The 14,954-nt window shown below is 46.4% G+C and overlaps 1 protein-coding gene across 1 annotated transcript in view; it reads left to right on the top strand.

Annotated features, from left to right (window-relative positions):
* Nucleotides 1–777: 777 nt before the first annotated feature.
* The window catches only part of LOC116377085 (bromodomain-containing protein 4-like), a 15,980-nt gene continuing 1,803 nt past the window's right edge, over nt 778–14,954 (top strand). The window contains 20 exon segments of the mRNA XM_031838629.1: nt 778–863; nt 3,274–3,505; nt 3,592–3,684; nt 4,192–4,329; nt 4,408–4,540; nt 5,609–5,740; nt 5,743–5,912; nt 6,280–6,657; nt 6,767–6,895; nt 7,378–7,611; nt 7,798–8,057; nt 8,146–8,246; nt 8,432–8,686; nt 9,882–9,983; nt 10,562–10,912; nt 11,263–11,862; nt 13,360–13,454; nt 13,651–13,741; nt 13,924–14,057; nt 14,146–14,336. Of these exon segments, the coding sequence (XP_031694489.1) occupies nt 3,320–3,505; nt 3,592–3,684; nt 4,192–4,329; nt 4,408–4,540; nt 5,609–5,740; nt 5,743–5,912; nt 6,280–6,657; nt 6,767–6,895; nt 7,378–7,611; nt 7,798–8,057; nt 8,146–8,246; nt 8,432–8,686; nt 9,882–9,983; nt 10,562–10,912; nt 11,263–11,862; nt 13,360–13,454; nt 13,651–13,741; nt 13,924–14,057; nt 14,146–14,336 (3,773 nt within the window). The 5' untranslated portion in view covers nt 778–863; nt 3,274–3,319.

Raw genomic sequence — 14,954 nt, 5'->3', positions numbered from 1 at the left:
ACATATATATATATACACACACACATATATATATATACACACACACATATATATATATATACACACATATATATATACACACATACATATATATATATACACATACAAATATATATATACACATACATATGTATATATACACATACATATATATATATATATATATGTAAGTTGCTATGTAGACTTTTTATCAGAATAACGTATTAAATGTCTAAACTAAAGGCCCCGACCACAGCCGATCTGATTGGTCCACACTGTCGCCAGTGTTGCTGTTTAGTTATATTTTAAATATAAATTGATTCTAATCCTCTTTTTAAATGTATTAATTTTGCGTTTAGAATTATTTTAACCATCTCTGACTAAAGTCTACTTTCTGTTATTAGACAACAATGTTTAATTAATAATGAATATGAAGTCTAAGCATGTTTCATTGTTTTCAAGTATATTAAATAATGAAGAAAAGAAGTTGACCTTAACTCAGACTTTTACAGAAAATGTAAACATTTTACTCATTTTTATTTATTTATTATTTTTCGATTATAAATGTAAAAGGTCTGGACTTTTACCTCAACTTTCTTTTATTTCTAATCTAATGTAAAGAACATAGTATTTACATATATAAAATATTGGCCTATTACGTCATCAGACGTATTTTTAATGATAAACACCAACATCACTGAAATCATGACGACATATTGCGTGATTTTACCCGAGAGGAGAAGGGAGGGGGCGGTGACGTCACTTCGGCTGACAACCTTGCGTCCGTGCGTCTGACGTCACCGCCCAACGTCGAACGCGACTGTTTGTTCTGGATTGTGGGGCGAGGAAGGTCTGCGTAGCCGCTAAACAACCGACCGAAGAAGGTAAAACGTGTGATGTTAATCCTCTCTACGGAGCACGTTGGTTTTCCTCGAGCAGACACTGTTCACCGGCGGAAAGTCCGGTAAAAACGTCCACAGCGGCCGTCGGTAAGGTGGTGGGGGGCGTATTTCGCGCGCTGTCAGTGTCCCCGCAGGCCTCGCGCACCGGCTAGGACGCACTAGATATACCCGTTGTTTTTTGTCTTTTAAAATGGCGGGATTTGGTGTTATTTCCGCGCTTACTCTTGTGTCTTGTCTTCCGTCGTCTTTGTACCCGCGTTATGACGGTCTCGTGCTCGTGGCGCAAAAAGTGGACGCTCCTGCGTGCGCTGTCAAAGTGTGCACGCTTAGCCGCTATCACGCTAACCCAGCTAGCTAAGGCTGTTTGTTTGTAGCACCGTAGGGCCGGATTCGCGACGCAAGTTTACGTCCTCTCGGCTGCGTAGTTTACGTGCGAAGGCGCAGGAGCTCCCCAGTGAAGCGTGACGTATGTACGTATATACGTTCGAGAATCTCGAGCTGTCAATTGGAACATGGCGGCGTACTGACACGGAAGGTTAGAAGAGGAAGAGAAGTTGTTTGTTTATTTAAAAGGATCTCTTCGTGTTCACTGTTGTTGATTTAAAAAGTGACGTTATTTACGACACTCGGCCTCGTTAATGTGTAGTCGGTTTACGTTACCTGGAGCTACGTGATAACGTTAGTGTTGAGATTATCACGGTGTTTTTAAATCCTTTACGACAGTCGGTGGTTGAAGAAGTATTCAGATACTTTACTGGCGTATAAGTATGTAAGGTGGAGTAGTATCAGCTAAATGAAGTAAAAAGTACATTATGTACCTCTGAGACGTAGTACAGATAATCTGTAAAATGTAGTTTTGGTGATGAACTTGAATAAATCCAGTAGTTTGAAGGACATGTTTTCACATGAATATAAAACACATATTAGAGATGAATTATGAGCTGTTTACCTTCCTCTTCTCCAACTAAAGCATCATTAGCTCCAAAAGTCTCTCACTAGAGAGAGAGTCCGCCCCTTCAGGCCTCCAAGACACGCCCCCTAAAATGATCACAGTGAAAGTAAACAACCAACATGGCCGCTGTTCTCTTCTTCATGTTCAGGCTGGTTTTAGTGGGTTTGGAGCTCGTCATGGTAAAAATAGTGACACTACGTTTACCGTGGAGCTAAACATTAGCTTAGCACATTGTAGCTCAGCATTAGCTAGTGTTAGCACTGCTGTGCTACGCAGAACCACATCCAGTGATGTGGTTCACTTTTACACTTCTATCTTCATCTGACAAGATACAGTTTGATGAGTTTATGGTCTGAATCTCTAGTTTCAAGTCTTCTTCAACACAGCATGATGTTCATTTAGTACATTATGGTCCATTTAGAGTCAAACAGACCATAAAGCAGGGGATGCCTTAGGGCGGGGCTACACGGTGATTGACAGGTCTCTACGTCACTCCTCCTTTGTTCAGATATGGTCACTTCCTGTTCACTGGTTGTGAGAAGAAAAAAAAAAAGATGGCGACAAATGAACTGGTTACAAATAAAAAGAACAGGAGGTGTAGGTGACATCGAACAGGTTCTGAACAACAAACTCTCTGATGACCTCACCTCTCTCTTGTCTCTCTCAGGTGTGACGCCCGTTCTTCTACCTGAGAACATGATCACACATCTGGATTAGATCACAGCTGCATAGCAACAAACATGTGAGTCAAAGTGAACCAATTTTTAATGATGTATAATAATGTGCTTAGAGCTCGTGTTAGAAGGTAAACAGCTCATAAGCCATCTCTAATATCTATTTTATATTAAAGTGAAAACATCTCCTTCAAACTACTGGATTTATTCAAGTTCATCACCAAAACTACATTTTACAGATGACATCTGAACACATCACGATAACGTTATAATGTACCTTCAGCCAGTACTCACGTTCACTGAGCAGAGCCTGAAGGCATCATCATGTAACTGAAGTGAACCTCATTGGTTAGTCGTTAGCGGTGCTGCTAACGTTACTAGCGCTCCTCCTGTTGGTTAGCCGTTAGCGGTGCTGCTAACGTTACTAGCTCTCCTCCTGTTGGTTATCCGTTAGCGGTGCTGCTAACGTTACTAGCTCTCCTCCTGTTGGTTAGCCGTTAGCGGTGCTGCTAACGTTACTAGCTCTCCTCCTGTTGGTTAGCGGTGGTGCTAACGTTACTAGCTCTCCTCCTGTTGCTTTAAACACTGATTGGTTGTTTACAATGAAACATGATCAGAGACTAGAAACACATGTTCTACTGAGTCAGTACAACTTTATTTACACTCTGATGGTTAACGTTAAAACTTTATTTACACTCTGATGGTTAACGTTAAACTGTGTATTGGTGACAGTGGTGTTAATGCTGTTCTCCCCCCCCCCCCACAGAGAGTCGAGTGAGGACTGTAATGGCCTGAGGGGGGCCCCCCCCACCATGTCCTATCCACTCAAACTGTCCACTCAGTCTCTACAACCTTCCTCAGTGATGGGAGACGGACTGGAGGCCTCCAGCAGCAGCCAGAAGCTCCTCCCCTCTGCCCCCCCGCCGCTGGCCTTCAACGTCCCGCCCCCCGAAATATGGAACCCCTCCAGACCCAAACGACAGACCAACCAGCTGCAGGTACCACATCTCTGCTTGTGTCTTCACATTGTGTGTAAACTCTGTTTGGAGTTTGAGTTTCATAGAGTTCTGTTTTTATTCTTTAGTTCCTCCTCAAAGAGGTGCTGAAGACGTTGCGGAAACACCACTTTGCGTGGCCCTTCCAGTCTCCCGTAGACGCCATCAAGCTCGGTTTACCTGTGAGTCACCTGTTTGTGTTTAAGGATGGTAGAGGACGTAGAGGACAGGAGGAGAGAGAGGACAGGAGTTCTTCTGTGGTCAAAACCGAAAGAAGAAACTTCCTGGAAGTGTGCATTCAGTCTGTTCCTGTTAGCTGTTATTAGCTGTTAGCTGCTATTAGCTGTTAGCATCACACTAGCTTCTCCTGCGGTGTGTTGTTGTTTGGAGGAAGAATGTTAGTGTGATGCTCTGAACCCTTTGAGCTACATGGTGTCTTCACATCTCTACAACCTCAGCTGAGACGTTTTATACAGAAATAAACCACAAGTATGGACATTGTGTCATGAATGCAAAAACAATCTTTCTCATATGTTTTATCAAATTTGATTAAATAAACACACAAAATATATTTTCCCTAAACAATTGTGAATATATAAACATGAACGTATTATGTCTCGACACGACTAAGAGGTATTTAGCTGCTTCCAGCCGGCAAAATGAATGAGTTTCTAACCCTCCTCCTGAAGGACTACTACAAGATCATCAAGATCCCGATGGACATGGGCACCATCAAGAAACGTCTGGAGAACAACTACTACTGGAATGCATACGAGTGCATCCAGGACTTCAACACCATGTTCACCAACTGCTACATCTACAACAAGGTGAGCCAAGACCTCTAGGTGACCATCAGGTGACACACCTCATGAACAGAGCTCCTGAACTTGTGTGTGTGTGTGTAGCCCGGCGATGACATCGTCCTGATGGCGGAGGCCCTGGAGAAGGTCTTCCTCCACAAGATCACAGAGATGCCGCAGGAGGAGACGGAGATCGCTGTGGTCACTAAGGGCCGCCGGGGGGGCCACCGGGAGCCAGGTACCAGTTTAGGATGTGGACCTAAATATGTCAGTTAAACTGTAACAGAACCACGCGGTTCTCCTGTCGCCTGCACTGGTTTCTACTGAAGCCCACCAGAGCTGCTTCTTACTTAAAATCCTTTTCAAAAGGTGTGTTCAGTACAATCCACGTGAAGTATTTCATGTGGTGTAAAGCCACAGTCAAAGTAGTCTTCAGTGTTCTCACAATACATTTATACATCAAATGTAGAGTAACAGAAGAAGAATCAGAACCATTTAATGCCGAGGTATGTTGCACAGACAAGGAATCTGACATGACGGCGAATAACATTAAACTAACAACAATCAACACAGTGCAAGAAATAGAAACATTAAAATGTACAGTAAAATATAAAATAAAGTGCACAAACGAACAGATAACAGCATTATAAAAAAGTGAGATGTACAGTAAGTGAAATGTTAAAAGTGTTGATTGTGTTTAAATATGAAGGGATGTGTAGGGGACTGACAGGCAGGAGGTTGTCCTGGGGGTGACAGAGTCAGTGGGTCCTGGTCTTTGTTGATGAGCCCGACTACAGACAGGAAGAAACTGTTCATGTGGTGTGAGGTCTTGGTCCTGATAGAGGCCTTGAAGCGAACAAGTCCTGGAGGGACGGCAGATTGCAGCCAATCACCCTCTCAGCAGAGCGAATGATGCGCTGCAGTCTGCCCTTGTCCTTGGCAGTGGCTGCAGCGTACCAGACTGTGATGGAGGAGCAGAGGATGGACTCAATGATGGCTGTGTAGAAGTGCACCATCATTGTCTTTGGCAGGTTGAACTTCTTCAGCTGCCTCAGGAAGTACATCCTCTGCTGAGCCTTCTTGGTGATGGAGCTGATGTTAAGCTCCCACCTGAGGTCCTGCGATGGGGGAGTCGTCACACGGGGCGATAGAGGGAGTCGTCACACGGGGCGATAGAGGGAGTCGTCACACGGGGCGATAGAGGGAGTCGTCACACGGGGCGATAGAGGGAGGAGTCACACCCTTCGTGTCTCTCTCGTTAAACATTCTGTCATCTCTTCATGTTTTTGTTTCTTCTTCTCTTCAGGTCTGATCACTAAGTCAGACTCGGGCCAGGACTCCTCGTCCCCCTCCACCACCCCCCACACACGGGGCTTCTCCTCCCCATCAGTCACCCCCCAGACCCGTGCTGCACCCCCCCCCCCCCCCCCCAGGGCCCTCCCGCCCTGTCCCACCCCCCACGAGTGCCTCCCACACCCCCCTCCCACGTTCCCCACCTGGGCCCTCCGTTCCCCCTCTCAACACCGGATGTCCTGGCCCAGGTCGTGACATCTGTCCCCCCTCCGGCCCCGACACACCTGGTGCTGCAGAGCCCCCCCGCCCTCATCAAGGTAAGCAGCCGTTATTGATCAATGCATTGATCACATGTAGGCCTGGGTATCGGTAAGATTTTATCGATACTCTTATTGGTTCTTTTTCTGATCAAACTCCCAACATCACTACCGTTACCTGACGGCTGCTCCACCAACGGATTGATGTTCTGCTTGTTGGTCACATGTTGTGATAAACTTATCATGATGTGAGTCTCACCCTGTACTGAGCTGGAGACAAAGAGAGACACACACAGAGAGAGAGAGAGAGAGAGAGAACGACGATGTCTCACTCCCTCACTTCTGAAGTACCGATAGAACCGGGTTTCGGGGGAGGCATCCCTGACCAAGCTGGTTTTTCTAATCTGATCTCTGCTGTTTCCAATAGCAAAGAAAGAGCCAGAAGAGGAAAGCTGACACCACCACACCGACAGCCAACGACCAGCTGAGCGAATGCTCCCCCGTCTCTGCCGAGACTCGGCCGCCGCGGCGGGACAGCATTCGCCCGTCCAAGACGCCCAAAAAGGACACGTCACAGCCGGACTCTCAGCATCACCTGGGGGGCGGTTCGGAGGCGGGGGCGGTGACGGTGATGCAGAAGCGTCAGGAGCAGCTGCGTTACTGCGTTCGCCTCGTCAGAGAGATGCTGTCCAAGAAACACGTGGGATACGCATGGCCCTTCTACAAACCTGTCAACGTGAAGGCCCTCAGCCTCCACGACTACCACGACATCATCAAGCACCCCATGGATCTCAGCAACATCAAGGTGATCTATCAGGATGTGTGTGTGACCCCAACATATAGTAATACTCCATTACCTCCATTTCGTTTATTTTAAAAGTTGGATTGGTGTTGATCATGGTGTCTCCCTCCAGAAAAAGCTTGACAACAGGCAATACAGAGACGCTCAGGAATTTGCAGCAGACGTCCGGTTGATGTTCTCCAACTGTTACAAGTACAATCCCCCAGACCATGATGTGGTTGGCATGGCACGCAAACTACAGGTAATCAACAAACACTATATAACCAGAGCCAGTTTACCCCCCCCCTACCTTTTTAAACCACTACATATGCTCTATATGTTAGAGGTGTAATAATACACCAGTACCGGTTCAGTTCATACCTGGGTTAAGGAGTTAGTGTTCGGTTCATACCCGGGTTAAGGAGTTAGTGTTCGGTTCATACCCGGGTTAAGGAGTTAGTGTTCGGTTCATACCCGGGTTAAGGAGTTGGTGTTCGGTTCATACCCGGGTTAAGGAGTTGGTGTTCGGTTCATACCCGGGTTAAGGAGTCCTGGTTTGTCTTTTATTAGCTTGTTTAATTGACTCCTTGTGAAACAATGATGTTCAGGTGTTTATGGATAAACACTCTTACCTGGTTCCATTTTACATCCAGTTCCAAAATGCTCTTTTTTTTATTGTACCTGTATGTTTGTGGTTCAAGTGGAGCTCACCACCGTTTCTCCTGCCGTCCTCCATCCCAACAGGACGTGTTCGAGATGCGTTTTGCCAAAATGCCCGACGACGAGCCTGAGGAGCCCGCCCCTTTTCCTACCCCATCGTCGGCCCCCCAACACCCCCCCACCCCCTCCACTCGACAAGCTCCGCCTCCTCCCGCCGTCTCGGAAGACGACAGCTCCAGCAGCTCCTCCGAATCGGAGTCCTCGGGGGCGGACTCGGAGCACGAAAGGCAACACCGATTGGCTGAGTTACAGGAACAGGTTAGAGGATGGAAAATGAAGGGGGAGGGAGGCTTATGAGACTCAAACAAGGTGGGTGGGCCACGCAGAGCAGCTTTACCAAACCAGGGTGAACGCTGAGTCAAGCAAACGTGCAGCATGCTGTTTGTTTGTTTTTGTCTCTTAAGACCACCGCTGTGTGTGTTTGTTATTGTTTGTGTCCTCCAGCTTAAAGCTGTCCACGAACAGCTGGCAGCACTCTCTCAGCCTCCGGCCTGCAAACCCAAGAAGAAGGAGAAAGAGAAAGAGAGGGAGAAGAAGGAGAAAGAGAAGAAGAAAGAGAAGCACAAGAAAAAGATGGCGGTGGTAGTAGAGGAACCCGTGGAGGCTCCTCCTCCCTCTGTGACACTTCAGACCACCGCCACCAAGAAGATGAAGAGCAGCAAGGAGCCGATCGTGGTGGTGAAGAAGGACAGGAAGAAGCCCAGGTAGGTTGTGGTGGCAGAGATTTAAGAGATGAAATGGATGGAGCTGTGTTGATGATTGGAGCTAATCTCATCGTTTTGTCAATCGCAGCAAGAAAGAAGGAGTTAAAAACAGTCGACCGGTCGTTCAACCTCAGCCTGGACCGACACCGCTCGTCCCCTCGGCCTCTCTGGAGGCAGAAGATGAACCAGGTATGTAAATGAGAGAAGATTATTTGTTTGTGTCCATCCAAACAAATAATACAATAATTATATAGTGTGTGTGTGTGTGTGTGTGCGTGTGTGTGTGTAAAACATATCTATTTCTATCCTCTTGTCCTCTGTCCTCCTGTCCTCTAACCTCATGTGTCCTCCTGTCCTCTCTCCTCCCCCCTCAGGTGTGTTTGGGGGCGTGTCCTCCGACAGGTGTACACCCATGTCCTACGAAGAGAAGCGCCAGCTGAGCCTGGACATCAACAAGCTCCCCGGAGACAAGCTTGGCCGCGTCGTGCACATCATCCAGACGAGAGAGCCGTCGCTGAAGAACTCCAACCCGGACGAGATCGAGATAGACTTTGAGACGTTGAAGCCGTCCACGCTGAGAGAGCTGGAAAAGTACGTGTCCAGCTGCCTCAAGAAGAAGAAGAAGTCAGGTAGGCTGTTGGTACAGGTGGGCAGTTAACCATCACAGTGTAAATAAAGTTTAACGTTAACCACCAGAGTGTAAACTGATGTAGCGTTGATTTAAGCTGATATCGGAATCTGGAGTAGTACATTACTTCGCTCCATCTACTGTAGTAAAACAGAAGTACCTCGTATACTCCACTACTGTTGTTTTGTTGACATGTTGACTGACAGACAGACGAGTTCATCCTGTCTCACAGCTTCAGACTGAAGGACATGTGAAGCTTCACTCACTTTAATTACTGGTTGAACGAGACATTCAGGGTCATGACTCGGGTGAACAGTTTGTTATACAAACAAAACTCAGAGATCAGATCACTAGAACTAAAGAGCCAATAGAACTTGTAGATCTCTGATGCTAGTTATTGAACGCTGATGATCCAGATCCCTCTGATGTTTCATTACATCAGCTGGTCTACAAGGATCCACAATATTTAAACTCTTTGAAGTCAGTAAACCATCAACAACACTAAATGTTATTTACAGTGTTTCTTTCTTCGTAAAAAACACGATATGATAAATAAATAAATAAAAGGTTGTATTTTTATCTTCATCTTTAATGATGTATAATAATGTGTTTAGAGCTCGCGTTAGAAGTTAAACATCATAAGTCATCTCTAATATCTATCTCATATTAACGTGAAAACATCTTCAAACTACTGGATTTATTCTAGTTTATTACCAAAACTACATTTTACAGATGACATGTGAACACATCATGATAACGTTATAATGTACCTTCAGCCAGTACTCATGTTCACTGAGCAGAGCCTGAAGGCATCATCATGTAACTGAAGTGAACCTCCGTTGGTTAGCCGTTAGCGGTGCTGCTAACGTTACTAGCTCTCCTGCTGTTGGTTAGCCGTTAGCGGTGCTGCTAACGTTACTAGCTCTCCTCCTGTTGGTTATCCGTTAGCGGTGCTGCTAACGTTACTAGCTCTCCTCCTGTTGGTTAGCCGTTAGCGGTGCTGCTAACGTTACTAGCTCTCCTGATAATCAGTGATATTACTCTCGTATCCTCCCGTTAGACGACGGCCAGCAGCTGGTTAGCTTAGCATAAAGATGTGAACCGGCTAGCCTGGGGCTCTGTCCAATGCACACAGATCATTGCTGTTTAGACTTGTATCACAGCAGTCTGTCTCTGAATCTGTGATTTGTTTGCAGGAGAGAAGAATCTGGAAATGACAAACATGACGAAGATGAAGACGGGGTCCTCGTCTTCAGGCAGCAGCGACTCCTCCGACAGTGAAGACGACTCTGAGAATGGTAACGGATAATGGAACGTTTTATTGTTGTAGTTCTGTTAGTCCTTCTCATCGATGTGTCCCGTGAGTGACATACAGTGTTGGAGCGCTTTGAGCGGTCATAGGACGAGAGAGAAGCTGAACAGACCAGCTTCTCTCTCGGATGTTTTCATCAGTGAATGTTTGTGACTTGTCACATCTGCAAAGCTCTGATTAAGTCAAATAAAACCACAGAGGCTCCGTCGTCTAAAAACCAAGACGGGGAAAAAGTCTTTATCGGTTCCACCTCGACAGTGGCGACACGTCTCAGCTTGTTCTTCCCTTTCACAATAAAAGAACACACACACACACACTGCATCAGTGCTTATGAGAGGGAACCTAAAGTCACTCAGAGCGTTCACAGACGTGCTGCTATGAGAGTTCACATCCTTCACCGTCCTTTTCAGTTTGTTTTTTATATTACGACAAAAAACCCAAAGAATGTAAAGTAAAGTTCTGTCTTCTGTCAGTCCGGGACTTTCCCTGATGTTTAAGCCGTTAATATCAAGATATTCATGACTGTAGTCCTTCAGCATATGTATTATCTATGTCATACACCAGGGCTGGTTCCCAAGCTGCAGAAGAAGATCCCGACTATCAAAGACATCAGCGACACCAAGAGGCTGCACCACCTGTCGCTCAGTACCGGAGCCGGTCCGGTCCCTCCTCAACCTCAGACTCAGGCTCAGCCTCAGGCTCAGGTGGTCCAGTCCAAACCTCCCCCTGTCCCGGCTCTGGACTCGTCCCAGCTGATGGGCTCTGGATTCGATCCTCTGGCTCAGTTCATGAACCCTCACCTGTCGCGGTCGAACAGCGAGCCCAATCCGACCGTCGCTGCTGCTGCCGTACCCGCAAACACGCCCACCGAGACGCACCCGTTCCTGACCCAACATCCCATCACAGCTCCTCCAGGTGTGACGCTCTTCACTTTATGATATAACGACTATCACTCGTCTATTCATCTGTTGACTGTTTCTGGTTAACTGATTGTTTAGTTTAAAAAAATGTAAACTTTAACTTTATTATAGTCGTCATTATACATTTACATGAAATTTGTAAAATGACGTCGTCAGATTATTCCGTTATCGTGTATATGAGATAAAAGCAGCCTCACATCTGAATTAAAGAGAGTATTCATCATTATTCTTTGTATAAACATTCATTTATTTTATCTCTGCTTCTGTCTTATTTTAAAGGTTAAACTCAAAGTTGCAACAACAGGTTGTTCATGTTGTCTTCTCTCTCCTTCGGTGTTGTTGCAGCGATCCACATTGCTCTTCCCCAGCAACCGTCGAGACCGAGCAACCGAGCGGCGGCACTTCCTCCCAAACCCTCACAGCCTCCTCCGTCCTCGCTCCCATCCTTGCCTCCTCCCTCCTCACCCCAGCTTCAGGCCTCGCTACCCCTCGCTACTCTCCCCTGCCCTCGCGTCCCATCATCGCCCGCGTCGCACGGCATCCTGGGAACCCTCTCGGCGCAACCTCCCCAAGCCCTGTTGGAAGACGACGACGAGCCGACGCCCGCCAGTTCTCAAACCCCGCCCCTCAGTCAAGTTCACACCTTCTTGCAGTCGCTGCAGGCTCGGTCCACCGCGCAGCTGCAGCCGCCACACGTGCACACACACCTGCCTGCGCAGGGCGCCCCTCAGCTGATGTCGACAATGCACACCTTGGCCGCGACCACATCTGGCCCTGCCCTGACACAGAGACACGGCTTAGGCCACGCCCACGTGCGCCACCCGTTTCCTCAGACGGCGCCGTCGCAGCAGCAGAAGGGAGTGGCCCTGCAGCAGAAGGTTCAACAGATGCAGCAACAACTGCAGCAGCCGTCGCCTCGCAGCAAAGCAGAGCCTTTCTCAACAGGTAACACGTTTCTATACTTGATAGGGATGCACCCGTCCAACAGCCACCGGTGTCTGCTGATCCACCGCGACTGGCCGGTCGGTTTCATGTGTCAGACTTTAAACACATGTTCCACATGATGGTTTTATGTCACATAGACATCCACACACATTGACAGACATGTAAAGGGCCCTCAACCTCCTAGCTCCTACGTAAGAACATGAGCCACAGATTCAAGGAGACACAAGTTTGGTTTGTTTGCATCCATTTATAGTCGTATGTCATTATGTGATTGTTTGCAGTTGTTTATGCGTCTCTTTGGGGTTGTTTATGCGTCTCTTTGGGGTTGTTTATGCGTCTCTTTGGGGTTGTTTATGCGTCTCTTTGGGGTTGTTTATGCGTCTCTTTGCGGTTGTTTATGCGTCGCTTTGCGGTTGTTTATGCGTCGCTTTGCGGTTGTTTATGCGTCGCTTTGCGGTTGTTTATGCGTCGCTTTATGCGTCGCTTTGCGGTTGTTTATGCGTCGCTTTGCGGTTGTTTATGCGTCGCTTTGCGGTTGTTTATGCGTCGCTTTGCGGTTGTTTATGCGTCGCTTTGGGGTTGTTTATGCGTCGCTTTGGGGTTGTTTATGCGTCGCTTTGGGGTTGTTTATGCGTCGCTTTGGGGTTGTTTATGCGTCGCTTTGCGGTTGTTTATGCGTCGCTTTGCGGTTGTTTATGCGTCTCGTTTGGGGTTGTTTATGTGTCTGTTTGTCACATTTTCTTCATCATGAGTGAAGAAGACATAAAAGCTTTCTTTTTCAAACACCTGCAGGTCTAAAATAAGCTGTTTTTCTTCTGGGAAAGTAAAACTTATCAGTTAAAGTCTTGTCTCTCAGGCTCCACTCCTCGTCGTCATTCTGCTACAGAGGAACAAAACACTTCTCTTATCCAATCACAATCCTCGCTGTCCTTTCAAAAACAGTCGAGGCAGAGGAGCAGAATGCTCCAGACTAGATACAGAGAAGTTCTTTATTTAGTTTGAGTGAGAGAAGATCCTGAAACGACCCCAAGACGATCAAAGGAACAACAAAAACATATTTACACAAATGTTTCTTTTCTTTCTGACTCTTATTTGAAGTAAACGTCGGAACAAATGTTCTGAATCAGTCACTGCTGTTGGAGGTTAAGACTCAGTGAAATAATCAACAACTTAAAAATCAAACCAACATTGAAAGCATTTCAATTCAAGTCAAGTGCTATTTGAAAAGCACATTTAGAAACAACCACACTTGACCAAAGGAAAACACAGGATGCAAAGCAGTTCAATACAAAAGAAATAGAAGAAAACAATAAACATAATGTTGACATAATAATAGCAGAAGAAACACAACAGAAGAAGTCAAATCAATCAATGCTAACGAGAAGATACTTCAAAATAAAAGCACCACACTTATTGTGACGGGTTGTGTCTCTGACCACCTGACATGAAGATATTGTAGATGTCACATTGAATTAAATAGAGGAATGTTTTTTCCAGGTGGCCTGCGTGAGAGTCCGTCTCCCCTGATGATTCACTCTCCTCAGATGTCTCAGGTCCACTCGATGGGTTCACCCTCTCAGACCAAGAAACATGTGAGTGAGCCCCGCCTCCTGGAAAACACTTGGAACCAATATTTCACTTGTTGGTTTTCTCGAAAAATTAGAGAACAAGTCTCCTTTTTACCTTTTTAGCTTACAATGAGATCTATAAGAGCTTCCCTGAAACTGATGATAATGGTAACTGTGGTAGTTTTATTACTATTCTTGCTGCGTGTGTCTGCTCCTGTAGGACCAGAGGCCGCACCTTGTTACAGTCAAAGAAGAGAAACCTTCCCAGTCTCCAGTTCTGCCACCCTTCAGCCAAGACGCACAGAAACACAGTGAGTCCACCACTGTTTTTATTTATCTGTGCTGTGACGCATCGCGCGCAGAGCTAAAGACGCCAACGTTCAATTAGAAGTACACACACACCGGCCCTTTAAGGTACATACTGTGTGTGTGTGTGTGTGTGTGTGTATACACCGTATATTCATAGTTAATCCTCATGTCATGTCCCCCTCAGGATCAGACCCGAAGCTGTTGGACGGCTCTCGTCCGGGTCACCGCCTCCCAGACTCCCCGGCACCACTGTGTTCCCAGCAAGGCCTCAAAATTAAGCAAGAGCCCAAAACTCCCATCGCTCCAAAGAAGACACAGGTGTGTGTATACAAGTGTGAGATGATCACATTAAAGCCGCATTGTTTTTATTGTCCTCTTCCATCCAACTCTCTCCGTCTTCTCCCAGGATGTGAAGATAAAGAACATGGGTTCCTGGGCCAGTCTGGCTCAGAGGTCCCAGTCCACGCCGGCCTCCTCCGTTCGCTCCTCCAGCGACAGCTTCGAACAGTTCAAACGGGCCGCCAGGGAGAAGGAAGAAAGGGAGAGGCAGCTGAAAGCTCAGGCTGAGCAGATCAGGAGGGAGCAGGAGAAGCTACGGTAGGTGGGAGGACGAAGGATGAGTCGACCGTATCCACGCAAGGGAGGAAAAGGAAAAATCTATGCAGTATAGTATCGCGGTTATATTAACGGTTTCATTACCATATAACTTGAAGAAGCTACAATATCGATTGTGTAGAGTGTGACCTAAGTATCGTGACCTAAGTATCGTATCGTGATATCGTATCGTGATAATATCGTATCGTGATAATATCGCACCATGACTTAAGTTTCATGATATCGTATCGTGACTTAAGTATAGGGATAATATTGTATTGTGACAGTATCGTATCGTGACGGTATCGTATCGTGATAATATCGTAGCGTGATATTGTATCGTGATAGTATCGTATCGTGATAATATAGTATCGTGATAATATAGTATCGTGATAATATTGTATCGTGATAATATCGTATCGTGACATAAGTATCGTGATAATATCGTATCGTGATAGTATCGTGATAATATCGTATCGTGACCACGGTATTGTGATGGCTCCCCGTAAGAGCTTGCATCCAGTGTAAGACTCTGGTGCTAGCCTACAGGGCAGTGAAAGGAACAGCTCCTTCCTATCTCGAGGCCACGGTCAAGCCCTACCCCCCCGCCCGACCTCTTCG

Source organism: Anarrhichthys ocellatus, unplaced genomic scaffold, assembly GCF_004355925.1.
Source record: "Anarrhichthys ocellatus isolate YVR2014 unplaced genomic scaffold, GSC_Weel_1.0 scaffold879, whole genome shotgun sequence".
In the NCBI taxonomy this organism is placed as follows: Eukaryota; Metazoa; Chordata; class Actinopteri; order Perciformes; family Anarhichadidae; genus Anarrhichthys; species Anarrhichthys ocellatus.
This window is presented reverse-complemented; position numbering and strand designations above follow the sequence as displayed.